This window comes from Pleurodeles waltl, chromosome 6 (genome assembly GCF_031143425.1).
Source record: "Pleurodeles waltl isolate 20211129_DDA chromosome 6, aPleWal1.hap1.20221129, whole genome shotgun sequence".
In the NCBI taxonomy this organism is placed as follows: Eukaryota; Metazoa; Chordata; class Amphibia; order Caudata; family Salamandridae; genus Pleurodeles; species Pleurodeles waltl.
Window position 1 is genome coordinate 1,419,259,303 of NC_090445.1, and position 24,700 is coordinate 1,419,284,002.

Below are 24,700 nucleotides of genomic sequence, written 5' to 3' on the forward strand. Positions count from 1 at the left end.
GAGGAAGAAGGGTGCAATTGAAGAGTGGGTTAAAACATCAAATCCCTCTATAATCCTATTACAAGAAACCCATATCCCGGGAAAAATAAATGGGGGGCTTTATGTTATGTTCAAAAATTGGTCATAGAGGTACTGCAGTCTTCCTAGCTAAAAAAACTGGGAGCTCGAGTTCTTGACTTTGTTCGTGATAAAAACGGACGGTGGTGTTGGGTGCACTGTAAAGTGTTGAAGGAAAGATTTACCTTTGTGAGCTTCTATGCTCCACTGTCAGATGCTCCTGGACCGTATGAGGAGCTCTTTCAATCTCTTTTACAACTCTCAGGCAAAATCATTATTGGCGGGGACTTCAACTTTCTCCAAGACCTATATATAGACTCCTCAGTGAAAGGGAAAAAGGAATACAAACCCTAAGGTGGCAAAGGTTTTTAAGGATTATGTAAGAGCATTGGCGTCATGTGACCATTGGAGATCCAATGCCCCAAATAAAAGAGAATATACATGATTCTCCAGCTGATTTAAAAGTGCGTCCTGTATAGATTTTTTTTTTATATCCAAAACACTACACTTTCAAGATCAGTGCGCATTATACTCAGGCCTCTCGGACAATGCTACTCTTATTCTGGATGTACTGCTATCGCCAGAACGAGATTCACCGCAGCCCAAAATGCTGGGTATTTAACCAGCAGCTTTTCGAAGAGGAAGGGTGGGTGCAGGTCTGTAGAGTCGAAGTCAGATTTTTTTTTAAGTAATCGGGACTCTGCTACTCCGCTACTCCAAGCACGGTCTGGGACACATTTAAGGCATATATAAGAGCCATTGTAATTGCAAAGGAGGTGGCAGATGGACTCCATGATAAACAACAAAGTTGGGTGCTGAAAGAAGCAGTTCAGAGGAAGTTAACTAACTATCTTCAGTCCCCCACAGAAAGCAATAAACAAATCACTTGATCTGGCCAAGCAGGCACTGTCGGATCAGTATGTGGATAAGGCTAATAGAGGGTACCAGGCCCCCAGACCGAAAGTGTACAAGTAGAGTAATTTCACAGGTAGATTCTTAGCCTGGCAAACACAGGATCAAGTGGCTAGTAAGACGATAAATGCTTTAAGTTGCCCAACTACGGGGAAAAGATACACTGAGTCTAGAACAGTGGGAGAAGTTATATTAGAACACTACAGGCGAATTTATAGCCAAAACCAGCGTATTGATTCCGAGGCAATTAGGGATTTTCAGAGGAAATTAAACATTCTCACTCTGTCAAGGGAAGATGGGCGATGCCCTCTCCCGGGCTTTTACCAAGCCAGAAGTAGTGGAGGAGGTTAAAAATCTCTTGAATGGGAAAGCCTGCGGCCCCGATGGCCTTCTGGCAGAATTTATCGAAAATTTCAGTGAAGTATTGGCAGACGACTTTTAAATTCTAATTAATAATATGTTAAAGGGTGGGATGACGCCCAAACTCTTGTCATATGGGGCAAAGATAAAGACCCAAACCCATATCGCCAAATCACACTATTAAATATGGATTACAAAATTATTATGAAATTTATGGCCAATCGATTTAATGTGGTTGTCACCACTTTGGTTCATCCAGACCAAAATGTGTTTATTGCTTGGCGGCAACTCACAACCAAAACACATTTCCTGGCCGAGGCGCTGGACTATTTTGCCTTTGATAAAATCCCTACCATTCTCCTCTTATTGGATGTGTAAAAAGCTTTTGATTTAGTGGTATGGGACACCCTGTTTGATATATTATCCAGATTTGGGGTTCTGCCCCGGGTCTCAGGGCTGATACAATGGACTTATCAAAATACCGAAGCCAATATCATAATTAATTTGGCAAATGTAGGTAATTTACAAGTTCAGTGGGACACCAGTCAGGGCTGCCCCCTTTCACCCATTCTGTTTGTCTTATTTTTCTAACCTTTAGCCATCGCTAAATTAGACAAAATAAGCAGATCCACTCAAGTCGACGTGGAAGATTAAATTGTATACAGATGATATTATCATGTTTCTTGATGATGATCGAAGCTCCCAAGAGGAGGTTTTTGAAGTCTTTAACCAATTTGAGTGAATGGGGGGGGGGGGGGGGGGCATAAGGTAAATAGGAGCAAAACTGAAATTATACTTTGTGGCAGCACCTTCTGCTATATTACTTTCCTGAATTGGTACTGTGTGTGAACTTGAGGCCTAAGAGATATCTCAGGATTAGATTCTCGTCTGATATTTGACATCTATATGATCTTAACTATGCCCCCTTGCTCCTTAAAACCGATGTACTGTGGGGGTCACTTCCCCTATCTATCATAGGAAGAGATGCGCTGATTTAAATGTCAAATTTTGCCGTTGTTCAACTTCTTGTTTTCAGCCATTCCCTGTGTGTTAATGTCCGCATTCTTTAAGAAACTAGACTAAATTTTATTTCATTTATTTGGCACAATAAAAATGCACGTATTGCATTAAGCACGTTATTTGCAGATCGAGAAAAGGGAGATTTGGCACTACCTAACCTGAACGATTACTATTTTGCATTCTTTGCACAATATATGACAAATTTCAAAACTACATTGTCTACGGATAGCATATTCCTTCAGGATTTCCGTGAATTAATCTGTAGGGAACACGACATAAGGGATCCTGCATTATTGGCGAGACCTCCCAAAAAAGTTTTCTATAAGATCTTTAAGTGATTCTTCAAAAAGAGGTCAGGTTTCTTTCGAAGGTAAACAATCCCTATTTGAACTTCTTTACCTCTCTGTCTCAGTTTATGATGAGGTCTGGTCTAAGCTTAATCCAGAGACCGTCAGGAAATGGGAACACGCTGGTTTCAGGAAAGTTGGAGATTTCTTAGTTGGTGACCATTGGGAAACACTCTTGAATATTGGGGTAGCTGTGCGAAATGATTTTTTGCTTCTGGGATCATACGGTAATATGCTCCCCAGCTTTACCGATCTTGACACTGATCTGATATGAGACGCTCAGAAGATAGTGACAGAGCTGATAGACCCCATGGGGGATAGACGAGTAGGTGAATGGAGAAGGCTACTCGTGGAATGGAAAAACCCCGACCTCTGGGCTAAAGCCACTAGGAAATAGGATTGGGACGAGGGAGTAACACCGTCTAAGGACAGTTGGGAGAAAGTGAAAGATTAAACTTCAGGGCATTCAGAGGAGCAAATTGGAATTTAATGTTATTTTTCAATAAATTGCGGCTTTATCGTGCCCCGCAAGCCTTGTCCCAGATTAACTCCAGCTGCCCCGACCTTTGCTTTCGGTGTCAAGCAGATGGCACAGAAAATTGGATGCATGTGATAGGCACTTGTCGGCTTATCGAAGAATTCTGGGACAGAGTTGTTAAGCTTTTAAAAACAGTTTTACAGATTGAAATAATTCCCAGGTTCTGACTGTTGGCCTTGGGCTACGACCCGGGAGCAAAGCTCCCCTCTAGGTGGGTAAAACTACTTTTTTTACTGCCAACCGCTGAAGAATGGTTAAATAAAATGGCTCTTGTAAGAAAACAGGAATGGAAGTATACAATGAGATCGGGCGGTTTAAGAGTTCTCCCAGACCTGGGGTAGGTTTTTTGAGACAATCGATATTAACTCTACCTAGGTATGGATAAAAACATTTGGTGGTCCTTGAATCAAGGGAACTAAGTGGATGTTAAGATTATGGAAATTTGATGTAGCTGTTTTGGGCAATCTGTGTAAATGAAATAGGTCATGTTATTATGCTGGATCTCTTTAAAAAATAAAATAAAAAAAAGTTTTGATTGGTCAAAAAAATATTTTTTTTTAACTATTTTTTATTTTGTATACTGTGAGAGGAATAATTGATTGCAAAGTGAACTGGAACAAAGATCCTCAAAAGGTCAACTATAACACTATGAGACATATCTATGAAATTAGAATAGAGTTCATCCACTAAGAGGTGCAAGTTCCCAACTGGGTGGTCCTTATACATTCACTGTGTGTAATATAACCAATCTTTATTTTACCAAAAATGAATGTTGTAGCACAGAAAGGAAAAAAAAGAGGGGGGGACAAGTTTAAAAAAATTTTTTGGTTGTCTTAGGAAATTGGAAACTGTATGTCAGTTTACCAGAATGCATTCTAGTAATGATTGTTTCTCTATCTCTTATAGTTTTTTGATTTTATATATATATATATATATATATATATATATACATATACATATATATATATATATATATATATATATATATATATATATATATATATATATATATCTCCTGACGAAGGTGGTGTGAACCATTCTGATTTCCACTGAAACGCTGCATCGACAGTTCTTTTGAAGTTTTTTAAATATTTATACATAACACTAACAAAAATTAAATTATTCATATAATTATATACTATGTCAATGCACGATATCCTTTATGAATGTGATTTTAACATAAATATGAGGTTTATGTAATTTTTAATAATTTATAATTTTTGCATTAGAGGACACAGAGATTGTTGGTTTTTAAGGTTGTTGTATATTGCCTCAAATGCATACTTCTTAAAAATATTTTATTACTGTGCCTAATGGAACCATAAATATATGGACGTAGCACAAAAGGGAAACACATTTTTGTTTAACTGGAAATCATTGGCACACAGTAGGCATTCCTAATGTGTGATAGTGATACTAGGGTATGTAGGGCAGAACCTGTTCATATGTGAGACACAATTGTTAGTGACCACACTCACTTATTGTTACTTAAAATGAAGTGCTAGTATTTCATGGATAAAATATATTTTCATGAAAATGATATGTATTTGCCACAGAAAATGTGTGATCCATCCAAAAAGATGAACGGGTTTGATATCAAAGTGTGTATATTTCCAGTAACTTAAAAACAGATGTTCCAGACGGGAACATTGCTTTGCCAAAATAAATTCAAATTTGAATTTTAATCAAACATGTCAGGTTTCGGAGACTTATTGCCAATTATTTTCCTGGTACAAGAAGGCAGTTGCTTCCGTGACTGTTATTTCAGAACTCATGGAGGTATTTCATCAGCTACATTGATGAAGCTGTCATGCACTGCCTGCAGCAGTCAGGGGCTCTGAGATTAGTAAAAGGATCTCTCCTGTATCTGCTTGTTAGTTTTGCCTTCCTAGGACGTCTACAACCTAATTTGCAAGATCTGTGTAATGTTTCGTGTAGATTTTCTGTGGTAGAATGTAAAGGTAATTACGTTGAAGGGACACAATGGAAAAAAGGAACAAGAATGTAAAATTGAAGAAATACATTCTTAAAAAATGATACACCATTTGAAATGTTCTATATTTTGAGAACTGCCTTTAATACCCGTGTATTTTGTATCCAATTTGTTTTGAAATTCGTCTGAAAAGGTGCTATTTTTCAATACAGTCGAGGTGTTCTTATTTATAGTGAACTCCCAAAATTCCTGGAACAGTCAGCCATGATTGGGGCACTATGAAAGAAGACTGTATCAAGAATGTCCCTATTTTCTCAGAGGAGAGCCTCCATCACGAAACTCTACTGGGTGCAATGTAGGCTTTTCTGTGGATCTCATTCACCCATTCAGTTAGGGGAAAGTACTTAAACCACTTTGCTTCACCAACTACCATTGTTGACAGCATATCTTTATACCTCACTAATAAGAAAAGTAAATAACCACAACAGACCACTGAGTCCCTGGAAGTGCATTTTGCCTTCATCACTGACTTGAACGGGTTTGGTACCAGTCCTTTAATTACACCAAAATTTAGATATGCTTGTCGAGGTTCTTTTAACCTATAAACACATCTCAACTTAAAATTCAGAAACTAAAATGATTCCCCGAACCCGTTTTTATTCTATTAAATGGTTGTTAGAGAGGAACTAATAATACACTTTACAATCTATGACATATTTATTTTCAGAAGAATTGTACAAGAGTCTCCTCTTTTTACTGTGCCTCCATTAGCTTTCCTATCTTTTCCGTGGACAGCTGGTATATTGACCCCAGGTTGTAGGAAGGGGCCCGCTATCCTGAGTCCAGCAACCTATGCTCTGCTATAAACATTTAACACATTGTTGCTGTTAGACTGCACCATAGGACAGGCTGGTAAGAGATGCAATCGTGTGCTCGACTTCGGTATAGGTGTACAGAGTTCAAACGCTGGCAGCAAGGTTTAAAGGTATATTTTCCCACCGGCATCTCAAATGTTAACACGCCCATCATTATACTTTTCAGCAAAATGTTAAGGTTGCAGTTGCTATTTTTAAGTGTGAGAAAGACGAGTATCCTAGTTCCCACCTTATGTAAGAAAAACACGACAGCCTTTAAATTCACAGTGTGATCGTAAATAAGGATGAGGCAATCAAAGGCAAGGTCAGATTTTATTATCCCCAGTATTCGTCTGTGTTGAAAAAGTTGTCGCACTTGATGCCGGAAGCTCGGTACTAGTGTCAGAAAAGTATCAGGGAAAGGAGAGAAGCACAAACGAAAAGGGGCAAAAAATCAGAAATCTGACATCTAGAGAGGCTACTTCAAAAAATACTCTGAAGCGCATGGAGAAGCCGCAAGACTGGATTGCTCAGGGGTCGTCACAAATCAAGCCTGTTACCCTTCGAAAAAATCCTGCAGGATCATTCTCAGTCTGAGTGCAGCCTGTTTCAGAAGGAAACGAGCACTGGCAAAGCCAATACGTCTCTTCTTTAGGGCCCATTGGCTTTGCCAATGCTCTTTAGCTATGCTGTATAGCATTCCTGAAGCCGTGTACCCTGGCTACATTTTGTTTTTTTTAAAGCCTATCGTGTCCGTTCATACCCAAACTAATTATACCAATCACTGTCACTTGCCAAGTTTTCACTTCTGAACGGTGAGTGGAGCATAAGCGCTGCTGTTTTGCAAATGCTAAGAACTTAATTTATTTTATTTTTCTAAATATTATGTGAAGCGGTAACTGCTAATGTTGTCCAACTGCTTGAAGAGTACTTACAAAAAGGGGACACACCAACATAATCTATTGCATTTGAATAAAGAAAGCTTTCAACAATAAAGCTTACAGATTGCTTCTTGTCATTAGCGGCACCAGCCTTAAGAGGTAATTTAACACATTGCATTTTGGGACTTGTAGTCCTGATTCACCACCATTAGCCTAAACCACTAGATTACACCGACTTAGACAAGGGCGAACGGCACTGGAGTCTGAGGACCCTGGCGACATGAAGCTTCCTATTGCCACACAGTAGAACCATCCTAACTGGAGCCAGGCCGGGGATGGCTAGTCAGGTACTGAAGCATGTGCACGGGAGTTATTAAAGGGTGGGGTGGGGTAGGACACGGCAGGTCCGTGTTGGGCTTTTCGGACAAAAAAGCAGGTTTGGAAGCAGAGAGCCTGGCACCGGTGTCCATATTTCCGTGTCAGTAAAACATGGCACTCTCTCGCCAGCCCCAACCCTTCCCGACGTTAAAGCGCTCCATAACGAATACTATATACATGTTCATTTAAACTGGTTTCTCGTGTGCTGAAACCACGGCACAAAGGGGGGTATATAGCGTGAACCACTAAGTATTACTGTCGTTTTTACAGGTTATTTTTTAAATCGCATTGTGCAAAAGGCCTCCGAAATAAAGAAAACTCTGTGATTAGGAAGCCATGCAGATTATGTGTTTCTAGCCTTAACTCGCCGCCCACCCCTCTCTCTCACCCCGCGTCTTGTTAACAAGTACTGGCAAACACTCCTACTGCAGCTTCTGAAGTGCCATCTGTACAGTGTGTATGTTTGTGGTGCTAACAAACAAAGGCAAAATGTAAATAGATAAGAGACGTTCTCGGAGGAGTTTCTGGTCGCATTCAGGTTTCTATTCTTCGCTGGGTACTACGGCACCACTCATTCTTCGCTCTCCCAGAGACTCCAGGTCAAAGCTGAAAAGGGCAGCATTTTCAGAGTGTTAAATATCTGAGGCATGAGCTGACTGAACACCCAAATTAAGTGTGTGGCTGTTGAAAATGAGCGAATGTGCGCACTAATAAACAACTAAAAAAAGGAAATAATTGAATAATTCCTTGGGCCAATAGTCGTCAAAAAGATGCACGTTAGGATCTCAGTTTATTAAAAAAAAAAAAAGAGTTGTTTAAAAATTCCCACTTTTATTTAAAAGTTTCTGCCAGCAGCTTTTGTTATAAACATAAGTTACAATACAATTTCCGACAGTATTTGCTTGCAGGATTTGCGCTATTTGTTTTGATCATTCTATAAAATACTGATTTTTGTTTACACGGTATTTTAACTATCATCTTTCCAGGCACAAAACAACCCATTACCACCAAGTAAAAGGCTATCTCTCTTTTGGACACTGGAAAGATGAAAAGCTGAAAGGAAAAGCTGAGACTTCATTATAGATGACTGATGTCTGCAGTAGGAGAATTAAAAATATTTTACTGTGTTGCAGCAGTCTCGCTGTTCATCTGCCAGTGCTCTTTGCATTGTGCTCACACCCAATTTGTTCGTGCTATTTTGAATACTTGAGAAGATGTTTAAAATATCACTTCTTTACGGGTGAGGGCAAAGCGCTCTGTCCCGTGTTGTATCTGTTTGGGTTTCAAGCCCATGCCACGTGAGTTTCTTTCATTGGTTCGTGAGCTTGCCTTTTAAAATCCACTTGCTTTCATTAGTGAAAGGCATGCAGAAGTCATGCCTTTTGCGGTGTTTAGCCCTCCCCGAGCGCAGCGACCAAGCACTGAAAACATACGAGGCTTGGACTAATGTTTCTCTTTTTTTGCAGCGCGATCTTGCTGGGCAGAAGTCGAGCGCTTTGCATGACATCGACCCTGTCACATAGTTAATTGCACTGTTGCCGGTTATTTTGATAATTGCACTTTTGCAGATAGGTTTCACTACGAGTGAACTTTTATTTTCCCTTGTGTATCTGCTTTGCACTGATGGCGGCCATCAGCTCGCATATGTGAAACTTTTACTTTTCAGTTTATTTGGCAAGAAAAGTCCAGTTAGTTATGTGAAACTGTTTTATTTTCATTTTCAATTTATGTGCTAGAAAAGTCCAGTTAGGAGTTTACAATGCTAATTGCTCTAGCTCAAGCAAACGCGAGACCGGTTGCATTTCAAATGCTTGTTTCTTCCAAGGATTCCCCAAAAAAGACTCACAATTATGCCATACTTAATATTTGTAACTTTCTCAGCGTAGACATTTGTGAGGGACCCGGCTGCATGTCTCTTTCCATTTGGCAGAAACTATTTGTGATAGGAAAGAAAACTGGGAAAAAGCAAGCCATTCCGAACTATGAATGTACTTCAAGGAACACAACGGAATACCTATGTATTAACAAATATCTGTGAAAATTAGGGAGGGAAGCTCCCATTTTATCCATCGGGACCCTCCGTTCCGTCCTCCATTGCACCACTGGCTCTGCCATGATGTGCAGTCCCGCTAGGTGAGGAATCCTTAGTGGCAGGTGATATGCACAGAGGTGTTTACTTAGGTGTTTTTTTCTCTGTTGGAAACACATTTTGCCGAACCTGCATGACCAGTTTAAGCTCTTTACAATCTTTTGTAAACCAACTGACTTAATAAGAGTTTGGGACATTTGCATCCTTCCTCATCAATTGACGTTGTTAGACTGTAGCTCCTTTGGAAATCCCCTGTGATTTGTCAGGGTTGTACCTGTGCTTAAGCAGGCCGGGCCTAAGGACCTCTGAAAATTGAGAAGCTGCTAGCCTGTTTTGGAACTTTTGTGCTCGTGGCTTACCCCCCCCCCCCCCCCCACCCCACGGCTACCGCTTTTACTGTAGATCTCCCGCTAACTCTTGGAGAGCTCATGTGCTCCAAAGCAGGACGGATGGAACGTGCATCACTTGCCCTCACTTCTTAGAGCTGAGCAGCACTAATCAAGCCAATTAGAAACTGCAGTACTCATTCAGAGAATATTAGATAAGCGAATGGCATCTTCCTATGATAGGTAAGCCCTATTAAATCACCACTGGAAAGACTAGTCTTGCAGGAGAGTTTTAATACCAGAGGAATGCAGACTGCACTTGCAATTGTAATCAGTAGGAAAACCAGTAACCTGTTTATAGCCCTGGGACCTGTTACTCAAGAAAAATGTGACATAACAGTGGTGACAAGTGCTGTAACATCCGGGTGAAAGCTGGTTAAAAATGGATAGGGTGTCCAACTACTCATGTCGGCTAACCCTGTGTAGACGTGGTCACTGACTACAGGGTCCCTGCATTCTGATAAATCATAGTCATCGCTCCCATAGAAGGCAGGACGAAACAAACAGACCTATGACCCTCTTCCTTGCAAAAGTCATCAAATGCTGGTTAATGATTGAAACATGAAACATTAGCTCATTCTACACCACACTGTTGAAGGTTGAGAGCCTGACAAACCATCAAAACCTCTAATGCATACTAGCCCAGGAAGTAATATGCAGAACCGCCCTGCTCCACACCTTCAAAGCTGAGGAATCCCTTGACAGCAAGATTGTAACTGAGACTTTAGTTAGGGCATGATTTCCATAAGTTGCTATACATTGGCATGGGTTATATTGTTCCTCAAAATCAGGTGTCAAGGTGGACTGAGGCCTTGGTGAAGATGGCTTCTCTTCTGGTGAACTTTACAGGGATCCCACTGATCCTAACCCATCACAGCGAATCATTACTGAGGCGGAAACGCGGTGGTGGGAACAGTCTATAATTGGCACCACTGAAGCCAGAATATCCTTAGCTCCATATATGAAGCCTATGCCTAGACATCGGCCCTATACACCTGACATTGAAAGGGTAGAGCCGACTGAGGTCACAGTTTGCTGCACCTAATTTCCAACTCCCTTACAGTGGCACAAGACAGAACAGCAGAACTGACCAAACCGAAAGGTGAGCAGGAGACCTTGGGCGGTAAAAGTCACTGCTCTGCCAAGAGGAAGGTTATATCAGCTCATATGACTGACATCCCAGTGCTAGGCACTGAACCTCATCATTTTATGTTGGCCAACTTTGCTATATCACTTCGCATGACGCTTTGCACATATGGAGACATATTGCATGTGAAGAGGTATGAGAAGATATTTGTTTTAGAGTAGGCGGCACTTATGAGTCACAGAGAATTTTGGGGGGTTTCCTTCTAAATTCCTCTCCGCTAAATCAGACCATTTTAACAGATAGAACTTGGCCCTAGACTGGGTTTATTTAGTATAATAAAAATTCATAATGCGTCTGAGTTGTTATCGCATTATCACCACCTGGAGTATAAGCCTTAATTGCTCACAGCTGCAACCTTTAAGAGACATGTTTAGAAAATGAATTGCTCTGGTATCCAAGATGAATGGGAAAGTGTTAGGTTTTGAAATACCAATGGTAAACATCAGCACTTGCCACACATACGTTCCAGTGACCACCTACTGCCACAGGACTTTGTACAGTGTGTATATCTCAGCCGTGAGACTGCCTGACAACTAATCTCAATTTTGCCACTTCACCTAAATAAGCTGGAAATAAGCACTGTACTCTAAATCTGGACAGGACCCACAACGCAGTGACATTCCCCTGAGAAGGGCAGTTGCTTGACCTTGCAATAAGAATCACTGCCGTCCCACATTTGGTCTAGTGAGCTAGCTGGAAATCTAGAACCAGTAGACACCGGCCTCCCATTTGGCTAAATAGTGTGCTCGTCAGTAATCACTTTTTCAACTTCTTCCCCTGCTCCCTTTTTGGTAAGAATGGGGAGTATTTAGATTAAATGTAAATGCTGCGAGTACGTGTGTATTTTAAACAAAGTGGACTGAATGTTACATGAGGGAGTGGGGAAGTGCCCAGTTTCGTGATGTAGCCATGATAATGCGGTATGGTGGTATACGTATAGCTTTTGCAGCAAGTGATGGTGTGCTGCAGTCTCAGGTCTACTACTTAAACTGTTTTATCCTGGGCAAATCATACTCTCTTGGTGCCTCTGTCTGCTGATCTGACAATGTAGCAGAACACTGTAAGAGCATACTTCCAGGACCGGTCATCGGCATGGTTTGCATGGGGGCTGTTTATCAGCTCAGCAGGGGGGTGGATTTGCACCTCTATAGCTGAAGTGCTCCTGAAGCTGCATTGTGCAGGACTCCTCCATTGCTCTAGCTCCTCCAAGCTAGTCAGTGATATGTACCTCTTTTACAGCTCATACATGCCTTCAAAGAGTGACACTTACAGTCAAGAGTGTCAGCAATGGCAGGGAACTCAAATGGGGACTAACCGTCACCCTGCGGTGCCTCTTTGAGAGCAGTGGGACAGAAGCCACAACTGCAGAAGAAATCTGAAAAAAAGTGCCATGAATGGGCCCTTCAATTTATCCCGTGCCTCGGGCACTCATACCAACCGGGCGGCGCAATGGTACCTGGATCCGCTGCCCCAACTACTGGCTCAGTTGGTGGATTGTGAAACTGAAACCTGCTGATGGCGACCATATTTCTTCCGTACTCATATGCAAGGCTGAGAATCAACACGCCACCTGCTGCAATAAGGCAGAAGTGCAGGCTGAGGATGATCCGCTCTGACTCACAGTGTCAATCAGAGAACTGCACACAATACCATTTCCAACCCTTACGGCGGCATTTCCTTGAAACAACACTGACATACCAAAGACTGGGCACCTCCTAAAATAACTGACCACAACCAGCCCCCACTCGACCAATACATAGCAAAATGAAAGGATCCATATAAATTAAGAGTGTCTGCACCAGAAGCATAACAGAAATACAGTTCTGCAGATAATAATTATTAACTTAATACCTGTCACTCGCTTCACAATATTAGAGGACGTGGGATGGCACTTTGGAGTTACATCAGCAGTTACACGGAGTATCTCCCTCTGCTTTCAATTAGTTCAGTGGTTCCCAACCTGTGGCCTCTAGGGGTCCGCGACTGCTTAGAAAATTAAATATTAACAAATGAGGTCCCCAGCTTTCAGTTATGTCTCATTGGGAGGTCCCCGGATCCTAATAATGATTTTGTGTGGGTCCCCGAATTCTTGTAATGATAAAGTGGGGGTCCACGGAAGTCAAAAGGTTGGGAACCCCTGAATTAGTTAATTTAGTGCAACTTCCCATCACCCGTGCTGGGTGTAGATCTATACCATGAAACAACATTTTTTAACCAAAAATTAAAGGAAAAGAGTGAAACCTAGTATAATACATTTTACACATTATTTAGAGCCACAATAGTCCAGGGGACATTGAAGTGTTCAGAATTTAAATTAAGTAATAGTGAACTAGGTGTTCCATGGCCTTAGTTTATTGACAAAACTGATGGTGAAGTAAAAGTATTGAACAAATGAAAAAATATGATGGTATCCCCATGGCATGGAAAAGAAATAGACTGTTGACACATTGCTTTGCTCTAAATAATGTATGAGGTCATTGATCTGTTGACTATGTCTGTTTTGTGAAATTATTAATTTGTTCATAGTACAGGTGTGATCGTGTTAATCATAGACCTGCACATGCGCAGAGTTAACGTATACACACTCAAGAGATGAATAATTGATAGAAGAGAGATACTTCGAGATACTGAGTGCCCAGACGCTGGTCTGCTTTATATGGGCCCAGACCCTTTAACAAAGAGAACTAGACCGAAATGAAGCAACTGCAGTTATGTACCACTCTTTGCGTTCAGACACACTTAGAATCTATTGGATAAACTGGTGCATAGCCGCCCGAGAAAGAAAGAAGTGAACCTACCTTTTAAAGTCACAGAGCCCGCGGTCACTACCCACCAGTCTTATGGGTGATGTGCAAACATTCAAAGCCACCGAAGGCAGCAGATCTAGGCCCATGAGTACCGTTGGAACAGTGTGGTTTGACAAACCGCTGCTGTTGCTTGTCTATGTCACCTCAGGTACATGGGGATGTCAAGCTGAAGATAATCAGTCTGAACGACTGAGCACAAAGGCACCATTAACCTCGTGAAACACTTTAATGAGAAAAAACACTGTGGGTGAATCAAAGGAGCTGCCTCGAAAAAACCAACCCAGGTCTAGTTTTAGCTTCAATGCGACTTATCCCACAATAATTGAAATTTTACTCTAAGCCACTACACTGAAGGATGACACGAAGATGCAAGCAATGTTCTAAGCATTAAAAGTCTGTCGATCTCTATGGAACTGAGAGCTCCATCCATAATCTGGGGCGCATGCACCAAACCCCATACAGTAGTAATAACAGGCTACGTACTGCATGTTGCCAAGAAAAATCACACTGGGACCTCTGAACTCGGTCCTGATGAATGTGCATGATGAGAAATGAATTAAGAGAATGCACAGAAACATATTAAAATCTATTCATGATGGGTCCCTCATTCTACCCTCCAGTTTTTTTACTTTTATGGGCAGGAAGGCCCAAGGGAAGCCATGCCAGCCTACATTCACACCCACTTTTACACAGCTGCAACAGTGTGCAAAGGCATAAAGGAGATGACTAGCTCCTAGGCAGAACCTCCTTCAAAATGGCGATTCAGCCACACCCATACGCCACCTAATTCCCAAAAGACAGGCTACAGGGTGACACGGAGCTTTAGGCAGGATGCTGTCTAGAACTAGGTGAGAAAACCCAAAATAAAGTATGATTCCTATGAATGTGAGGGTTTTACCTCCTATGTGACACACAGATAGCACATGTAGAAAGAATAGGTAATAGATGTAAAAATGAAAGGTTAGGTGGATTTGTAGAGCGCTGCTTGTCATCCGTGAGGGTATCCAGGCGCTGATTCAGTAGCCCAAACAAATTCATACTCTTTGTACGGACACAAAAATTCATCCGTACCACAATTCTAAATCGTCACTGGCTAAGTGGGAATTTCCGCACTGGCACCGACAACGAGTTGTTAGTCAAACTCTGAAATGATACAGAACATATTCAAAACACCGATATCCTAACAGGTTTATCAACAATCACTCCTCTTACACACATATCCACAAACTGATTCAGACAGCCAATCTTCTAATTATGAACTTGAAGATTTATGTTACTGTCAAAATAAAAACCTGCGTCCTCCCATGGAATGGAGTATTAAGCTATTGAGAGCATCAACACCTATATCTTCCGAGAAGCGTTTTGATTAACATTTATTGCTGTGTACCTCAAGGGGGGCCATGCAAAAGCCATGCGGGATTGTTGCAATTAATTTCCTTGGTGTACTAGATAAAAACCTCGTTCAAAGGCTGCAAGCTTCGTGAATGACAGCTGCCAGAAATATTACCAGCACACAGAGAAGGAACCACACTCGCCCCCTCTTCACCACTTCCACTGGCTGTCATTATCCGCTTGCATGTAATAAAAGACACACAAGGTATAATTCTGGTTCGAATCACATAAAACATTGGATCCAACTCTACATTCCACAAATGCCCCATAGCCAAGGAATTCCAGGAATGAATCAGATATTCTAAAGGCCAATTAAAAGACAGCAGAAATCAGTTCCCTTGCCTACTCTGGAGGATCAAGCTGTCCCAAGCTCAGAGGTTGGATAGGCAATCTACCTGCTAGTCTCTTTTTCAATAGGTATGACGAAACCTACGAGGACTCTTACACGTACTCACAGAGATCGGTACTTGGAAAAGAAATACAACTGGAGCCATGTAAAAAGGACAACAATCATACTCAACAGTGATAAGTACTTTCCACGTATCAACTCCATAACTCTCAAATACAAACTTAAGTCATTGATCTTCAAAAAAGCCAACAAACGCAGTTGACACAAACCGGATCAGAGACTTTCTGGGAAACACTGAAGCCAATAATGCAATGGGAAATTCTAAACTCAGTTTTTTTTGCATGGTGAACATTTCTGGGTGCCACCATGATGGTTTAGGGAAGCATATACAACCAGCACACTCACCGACCATGCAATTATCAGGTCCTGAAAAACACCCTTCGGATTCCTCAATTCCCTTTTCCACATGTCCCTACTCTGAAGCAGAGACATCTTACCACAGACTGCTACCTCCAGTTTCCCTACTGCATCCCGAACTTTCCAACCAATGGGCCTCTGAGGAAGATAACCCTTGCGCCCAGAATCCACGTTGTTTTAACACTGTACATGTTAGAAACCACAGGCATAAAAGGACAGCTTAAACCCATCTATTTTGCTTCACGTTTTGGAATATTTGTAGTTACTGCGATGCTTGGGTTTTAATTTCACAGCAATATAAATCCTATCCAAGCAAATCAAATATAGTTAAAAGGAAAGTGGCAAGTAAGAGCTGTATTGGTGAGAAGGAGGCAAAGCCGTAATGAATGCTCTGGGGATAACATAATGTGGTAATACTCAATTATAGTCCACAATTTACTATCATTCTGTTGCCTCCAATTCAATTGGTTTTCCACATTTTATCACAGGAGCTCATTACAGAAGTATTCTTTCAGTAAAACACATTTGGTTCTTGTAAACAGAGTATTTTAAGAGGCATCAAAATAACTCTCTAAAAACTCTTTCCGTGTGTCCTATCTAGGAGGTACAGATGTGTGTATTTAGGCATTGGATTTAGAGAGCATGAATATAGCTCTCAAGCAAGCAAAAAGCTGCACAAAAAAGGAGGGGTTATCTCTGGGGCAACCTCAAAGATCCTCCTCCCTGATGAATCCTGACAAAGATGCCAGATTCTCTGGTTCAGATATGTAGCTTATATCCTGTTTATACTAAGGTTAGGACATTTCTATAATACGTCTCACACCTTTAAAGCTGGTGTCAACGGAATCCTTTGCTTCTGAGTGAATCTTTTGTAGTCTACTTAATGCCTCTCCCGCAAGCTACCCGATATTCAAGGGTAACTTAGCCATGGATTCATCTTTTTGTCTAAGATCAACACTTCGCAGACTACTCCTGCTGACAAGCCATTTGGCCCAATGGCAGGATAATGATCACCTCTGTCATTCAGCAGCTCTCAGTAAACTACAAAGCAAGTGCTATTCTACTACCTACTCAGTGTCACAATTTCCTGAGAATCAGGCTCCTGTTCAACCACAAATAACAAAAAGGCATTCCACCAGGGATTTTCTTTTCAGGCTTCAACTTGAAGAACTAACTGACGGATCGCAATTACTGCCTTCAGGGTTTGCATTCAGCTCAGGTTATTCTCATCCTTATAGAAACCACGCCTATTGGCTAAGCCTTGGCTATGATGCTTTGCTTAATACTGGGGTTCTTTATGTGGCTGCTTTGCCATCAGGCAATTATGGAGACCATACCAGTTGCTGGGAACTTATCCCCAAACTTGAACATCGTACTGGTCATTTTAATGCGGTCTACTACAGATCCCTGCTGTGCAATAAAAAGTGCTAAAAGGCGAAGTATTTGGCGAATTCATAGTATATAAAAACCAAGTAACATAACTTAATAAAAACAAAAAAATAAATGAAAAACCGGATTAGGTAGAATAATTGTAGCCCTTACCATGGCTAGCTCTGCTTCCAGCTCCTTGATCCTATTGTCTTTAAGGTCCAGCTGAGATCTGAGAGAACTGGCATGGTCGGTCGCCTCTTTCGATTGCCGCCGTAGCTCCCACTTTTCTCGCTCTAGAAGGTCCTTTTCTTTCGCAAGAGATTTTACTGCATCTTCACTCTCCTACATAAACAAAGACAAAAGCTGATAGATTTTTAAGGGCACACACTCTCACCATAGTTAACAATAAATCTGTCCAATTTCCTGGGAGAGTTGTCCTTTAGACACCTTATAAAATTATTAAAGCATGTTGATATTCACATTAATAATAACAGAAAGAAAAAAATATTTATAACACAAGAAAGTAACTCTAAAAAAAATTAAGATGTATTTATTTAGGAAAAATGTATACAGATCATACTTGAAAAATTGTATAGAACCGGACATTACTAATCTTCTATAAGTTTAGTTTTGTTCCCCCTTAGGAACCTTCCTATTCTCTTTAATGGTGCCGCATGCGTGGGCACTCCAGGAGTACTTACTTATGAAGATCTGCTGAAAGTAGATTGAGAGGACAACATGGCATCATAGACTAGGCCTATCTCCTCATATCTAGACAGACTTCTTTTATCAAAGATCATACCGGCGTTCACCTTCAAGCTTACTGTCTCCTGAGGATGTCATTTTAGGATGACAAGATTTGTTTTGTAAAATTTAGGTGCACAATTGTCAGATTTATATTCTGTTTTTATGGGTGTGGTACCATCTGTAGTCCTTTCTTTTTTCTGAATCCACTAATCTTTCTCCTTCGTCTAGTGAGGCAAGGAGTAGAACCACCATTTCCGCTGTCTTGTCTACCTCCTACATCTCCCTTGGCTCTTCTTATCCTTGATCTGGCCTCTTTTTTTGTTAATTTCCCTCAACACCCCTATCACACTAAGCAACTTACTCTTCTCGCCCCCTTCTCCATATCCTAACTCTCTTTACCGAGCTTCCTTTGCTTTGCTTTTTGTTACTGGACCAGTTATGTGACCTGTTTCTGGTACGGAACAGAGTAATCCTAGACTACTGCAACCTATTTCTTTTGGTACGAAAGATATTGCTAAGATTTTTAGGTCGAGCCGCCCAGAAAGAGCAGGCTTTCTGGTTGCAAAAGACCTATTAGTTTACAAAGACACTACGGTGGGCTGAAAACCCCCTATGCATACCATTGGTGTGTTTTTAAGTCACTCTTGTGCTTGTTTTTTATTCAATGGCTTCTGTTTCCCATCTTGTATTTGTGCCTCTCCTTGAGCATAGCCTCTTTACTTTTGTCCTTACATTGATCACCTTTAAGTAATACCATGTTGCTCACTCACCTTCATGTGCTCCTCCCCATACGCTCTATGTTGCTCTTGCCTTTGTGCTTCTCCCTTTGCCTTGAAATGTTCTACCCCTCGTGTGCAACTCCCCTGCCCTCTTTGTGGCTCCCTTCCCCCACTACCCCCACCTGCTTCCACAACCTGCTCCTCTGTTGCCCCCCGGAGAACTATTTTAATTAAGATCAGGCAGCAAACTGACACTCATCTTTACTAAGAGAAGGCTTTTGTGCTTCTTTATTTTCAAATGTTTTTTTATTTACTAATCAATCTTGGATTGCTATTTGAGAAGAAAAATTATACCTGCATTATGTGGATGTCATATGAGGCATTCACGCACCAGCAAAGGTTTGCAACCGTGCATGGTAGCTTTTTTTTTCCACTTGTTTATGCTGTACACATTTTTGCCGATGGTGTACACTGAAAAATAAGCATTGGCAGAGCCAATTGGTCATAAAGGCAAAACTCTTGGTTTTGCCAATGCATGTTTCATGCTGTACTCCCCAATCTAGAATTCGTAATTTTGAATTTTCATTGATAGGGCACTCTTGTTAAAAAAGGTTTCAGCTGCCACCGTAAAAAGACCTAAAACCTATGGTTAAGTATATTATTTAAGGGCTGTCAGTGATGAAATGAGACTGCATCTGGACACACCTAACCTTTGATACTGAAGCGCCTCTATCAAATGTCCTTAAAAGTTGCCAGAGCACGTCATCATGTAAATATTTGGTACCAGCCTTTGCTCCACTTCCTCATCCATGAATTAGGCCACCTGTGTTTCAGCATGAGCCCAGTATATCCGGGTAACCTTCTGCTATGATGCATATTATTGGGCTACCCCAGGAATTTCCTCCTCTGCTCAATTATTATAACACCAATGTTCATTAGCTTCCTTTTCGCCGCCTCAGGGTACCCAAATTCCTTCGCTTAGCGCTTTGATTCTATTTACTTTTAGCCATGCTCCACATCTTTAGGCATCTTTTTTTTAAAACATTGATAATGCCACTAGGCCTTGCAAAGGAGAAACCTATTGGCTTTGTAAATGCTTGTTTTTTCTTTACAAGAGATTCCGCAAGCACAGTGCAAGTAAAACCTAAAAAACGCCTAGTCTGCAAAGGCCTGGACGTGATACTAAAAACAATTTAAACAAACTGGTATGAATTCGTTTGTAACATGACTCTTCCTCTTTGTTTAATGTTTAGTCATGGATCATTAACTCAGCGCTAGAACATTTTTAAAATTGTTCTCACTTTATGTTTGCTGTTTGAATAATGAAAAGATAAGGGCAAAAAAAAAAAGAAAAAACTGTTTTAGCTGAATGTGCTTATATTTGGGCAGGCCAAGACATTAACATGCCGGTGGTGTTAGCTCTAATTTCCCCCACCTGGGGTTATTAAAAGTAGACATATAAGCACACAGAGTGGTATTCAAACACTACCCTCCTTTAAACTACACAGAACTGCGCTGATCTCTTAATCAATGAGGCGTCTTAGTCTCTGGGGCGGAAGTCTGGGGACACTGTCTGTGCTGACTATCCTTTAAACTTCCAATATGAGCTCACGCGCTGCAACACTTATGCCTCGGCCTTAGAGTCCGCCAGAAGGAGAGGAGGGCTAGTTACAGGTACGCAGGGTGCGGCTTGTGTGAAAGGGTGAGTGAGTGTGAATGGGAGGCGCTCATTTGAGTGGAGTGAGGGGGTGTTTCCAGCACAATGGTTCACAGATAGAACTAGCCGATTACCCCATACCGTGTATAACTGCCAGTGCTGGATTTTTAGCATTCCACTGACTGCATCCTGGGAGTTGTAGTTCTACGGTTATTGTTGTTGGGGAGTGACACTTGCCAGCACCGAGAGAGCAGGGGCTAAAGATGTACACATGCAGTGTGGCCTCTTGTAAACTATGCTCTTCTGTGGGTGTATGGGGGGTCCCTCCTTGTTTTTCAGTGGTACAGCGTGCCGCCTGGTGGGTGGAGATTTTGGGGAGGAGTTAATATTGGGCATGTTCAATAATAGAGGTGACTGTTGTGATGAAGGGTACTCGCTCGTGGAGTTGTTGGAGAGGGACACGCCTTTTAGTCAGAGTTGTACTGTGTGTTGTAATTCTATAGGTCTTTGTACTCCATTGCGGAACATCAAAGCACATGTTCGGTAACACCTGTGCATCGTTGGCACAGTTTTGATTTTTCTGCTCTTCTGTACGGAGAGCCTTTTGAAGTCATGAACGGCTGATCAGAGAAATGCTCATATCTTGGGGTGCAGTGCCAGAAGTTCTCCAGATAGAACATCAAATATGGTAATAGTTTCTACAGTACTGTTTTTTCTTTGCATTACGGGACACAGCTCGCAATTTGTAAGGTGAAAATGCATTACAAGTGACAGAATGCAAGAATAAAATCTTGGAATGAGCGAACCTCTCGTGCGCGGCATGTTACAGCCCGGAAGATCTGTCCACTCAAATTGTTATCATGTACACTGCCATGTTTCGCCACCTGGCCTGCCAGCATGCTAGTGTGTGCTGTGCTGATGCAGGCGCCTTGAAGAGACTGGACTTTAAAACTGAGATGGCTATGGTGGGGCACCGAACGACGCAGGGTGGGATAGTGCAATGAGGGAGACAGAAGGGGCAATGGCAGACACGGAAGGAGGCAACGAGCGATGCAGGAGTGGGTAATCAAGATGTGGGGCAGAAAGACCATGGGAAGACTGATTACAAACACGCATTCGTATGGAATGCTAAGAAGAAAGTAAAAAATAACAGTATTTTGTGAAGCACACGACCAGTGGAAGGACACCGTCTATGAACTGGAAGATGTACTTGGTCCATGCTCCGTGGAATGGTCAAACAGTTGACGCAAAAGAGGAAGCAGTAGGCACTGCTGAGTCAGAAGCAAAGGAACCAGAGTGGCTTGTGTAAGCCTTTCTAACGTCTTATACACCGCTCCTTTGATTTAATCCTTACACTATTAGAAGCATGTTTTATAAGACTGAGTCTAAATGATACTTACATAGTGTTTTATCAAACCATTTGAAAAAGGAACAATTTTTTTTAAAATCAACTGCAAACAGGTAAAGAACAATTCAGCCCCTCCAGGATCCGCCAGACAACCCTACTTAGTGAATTTAACAACCTTGCTTCAACTAAATGAAACACCTGATCAGCTTACAACAATAAACTCCCTTGAAGTATTCCCTACATGGTTTTCACCTCATTCCTGCTTAGCCTAGTGTTCACTCCTGTACAACCTAAAACAAATCTTAAAGCAGCTGGGAGCCGCAACGTATGTTGAATCCCTTCTCCAGCAGGTAGCCATGGTGTTGTTCTTGAAAGTATTTGGAGGAAGAAGGTTGACAGGGCAGTAAGTTCTTTCAGGAGTCCCCAAAGAGGCCTTCTCTTAACTGAGTTCAGGGCATCAGATTTCACTATTGCTATTCGGGCCACTCCCAGAGATACCCTCGATGGAATCTCTAGCTCCTAACCCATCTGTGCACCACTGAAAGAAGTGGATCATTGGGGGTAAGAGGTGCCCACAGGCATAAGGCAGGAGATGCCACTGTTCGGGGGGGGGGGGGGCACTGGTTACTGCCTGAAGACAGGTGGGGAAGGCAGGAAGGGAGAGTTAACAATGATCAAATGTGCTCTTGAAGAATCCAGAGTACCCTTGTCCCAGCCTAGTGTTGGAGAGCCACGTCGTCACACTTAAACAGCAGGATGCATTTAGGTTGCAATCGCAAACTCTGACGAAGAAGCAATTTATTCCATCCTCAATCACCTGCAAGGCATCAAGGGCTATCAGGGAGGAAGAAACATGACTCACACAGTGGCCCACAGACATAAGGAAAGTACAACAGGCCACATTAAGTGACTTCCAAAGCCTGAATAAGACTGGAGATAAACAGTAGACCTCTCTGGACCACAGTGAGAGGAGCAATGCAACAGCACCCATCAGACTCCCACAAAATGGCTGACATAACAGCTTACCCCAGTTTGGACATGAGGGTTGTGTACACATTCACGAAGCACTGTGTACTCAACCTGCCCCAGGTGTGGGTACATCATGAACCTCACTGGCGTAAGCATATCAGGTTGAAAGAACACTTTGGCAAAGGACGATGAGAAACGTATCTATGGGGAACAGGCCAGATGTCAGGAGAACCCGGTCAATGGCCAAATCTGCCTACAAGCAAATGGTAAAGAACCCATAAGGTAAAGAGCTGCTCTTGTTGCACCCAACACTTTGCACCAAGACTGAAGAGTGAGCAGCAAGAGCAGAAGGAAGTGAGCATATTTCTCCAAATTTGTAGCCAACACAGAAGACAACAGAGCTCTGGAACAATCTGTTTGGGGGAGCATAACATGGAGATAGTTTGAACGATTTCCCTCTGCAGCATATGTAAACATCTGGATGGGGTTGAGAGTAAAAGATAAGTTTTGAGTATACTAGAAGACTGAGCATGCAACTTGGTGCATGGGCATTATCCTGCGTGTAACGGTACTAAGTGATAAAAAAACAGAATGATTATTAAGGTAGATCTGCAACAACCTTACCGACCCATGACTCAGTCTTGAGTATGAAGAAGTCTTTTGACATGAAGGAAACTGAAGGTGAATATGGATGATTTGGGGCACAAGGGGTGCTCCTAGAATTAAATGTGCGAACCTGTGAAGGGCCCTCTGGTGGGGGAGTGAGATACCCTCTCCTCTGTGGTGTACACAGTCCCAACACCTACGCAAGCATACAGGACAACGGAGGAGTAGGAATTTGGTAATTCCGACGTGCCTGCAGGGGGCAACACCATGGGTGGAAATGCTTGGCACACATGTCCAAGACCCACCTTGAATCTGTGAACATCTACTATCTTGCTCCTCGTTTGACCGGTTCTGCGTTCATTTTGAACCCAATCACACACACACCAGAAGTTATGTTTTTTAATGAATGGGAAGAATTTGAAAGGCTTACTTTTCTGTGTTGCTCGTAGTTCCTGATGAAGTCTCGCAGTTGTTCCTCTCGACTTTCCAGTGTGGCATACAGCTGCTGCATTTGGCTTACCAGTTCGGTTTTCTCCACCTTTAATCGTTTTCGGTCTGCCTTCATTGCTGCGTAGAAGAAACATAAAATGTTTCAGAAACAATGGAAAATCAAGTAGAAATCCTGATATGTGGTGCTCCTGAGATAAATGTTTCAAAGACATTGTCTTTTGAAGATGGGTCGCGTCGCACATGAATGTCAGCTGTAAACTTTGACCAGCAGATCTTGGAAACAAATATGACTGTTACATACGAACTTTCAGTTTCTCTCTGTTACATACATTTCCAGAATGTAACCCCAAATCTCAGGCTCGTCAATACTAATCATCACGCCGATTTTTCTCGCAACATTTACTGTCAAGACACTTGTTTACGATTGCCAATAGCCCCGACAAACCATGTATTCATTACAAGCACTCAACTAGTAAATAAAGTCCCTGTTCGTATTCAGTGTATACAAATAAACCCGATGAACAGTCATCGTGGGGCTCACTGGACTGGGTACTCAAGACAATCCAGTAAGTACCGAGTTAGTTTTGAAGGGCCTAGTTTTGGAACATCTAATTATAACGTTCGATCGGTAGCAATACTGGCCCTTTAAAAAGCAGGTCGCGCAACGTTCCCCTTTTTCTCAGTTGTCTCTGGCAACTTTTTCATTTTAATCTTTAAATGACCTGTGGTGGACTATTGGCTAAGAGTCCAAATGCTGGGATACTTGTGACGGCTGTAGAAAAAACAAGAATGACTCAGCACCTCAAACTGGAATTTCAGACCCACTTCAGGAATCTAAACGTAACAATGCGAGTCCCGAGATCCCATTGTAGCTATGGCAGAACAAGTCACGAGCCTGCTCCGTGTTCTTCCTCTCCTAAGATTGGCACAACGTAAAACCCCCTGCGGAATGTGAAGGGGACCACT

The 24,700-nt window shown here is 41.9% G+C and overlaps 1 protein-coding gene across 7 annotated transcripts in view; it reads right to left on the minus strand.

The window, feature by feature from the left end:
• KAZN (kazrin, periplakin interacting protein) overlaps window positions 1–24,700 on the minus strand; it is an 808,570-nt gene that overhangs the window by 127,814 nt on the left and 656,056 nt on the right. For all 7 annotated transcript variants that reach the window (XM_069240781.1, XM_069240780.1, XM_069240784.1 and 4 more), the window contains 2 exons: window positions 23,715–23,851; window positions 17,410–17,580 (listed from right to left, as the gene is read on the minus strand). In XM_069240781.1, coding sequence (XP_069096882.1) covers window positions 17,410–17,580; window positions 23,715–23,851 — 308 coding nt within the window. The remainder of the gene's footprint in view (window positions 1–17,409; window positions 17,581–23,714; window positions 23,852–24,700) is intronic.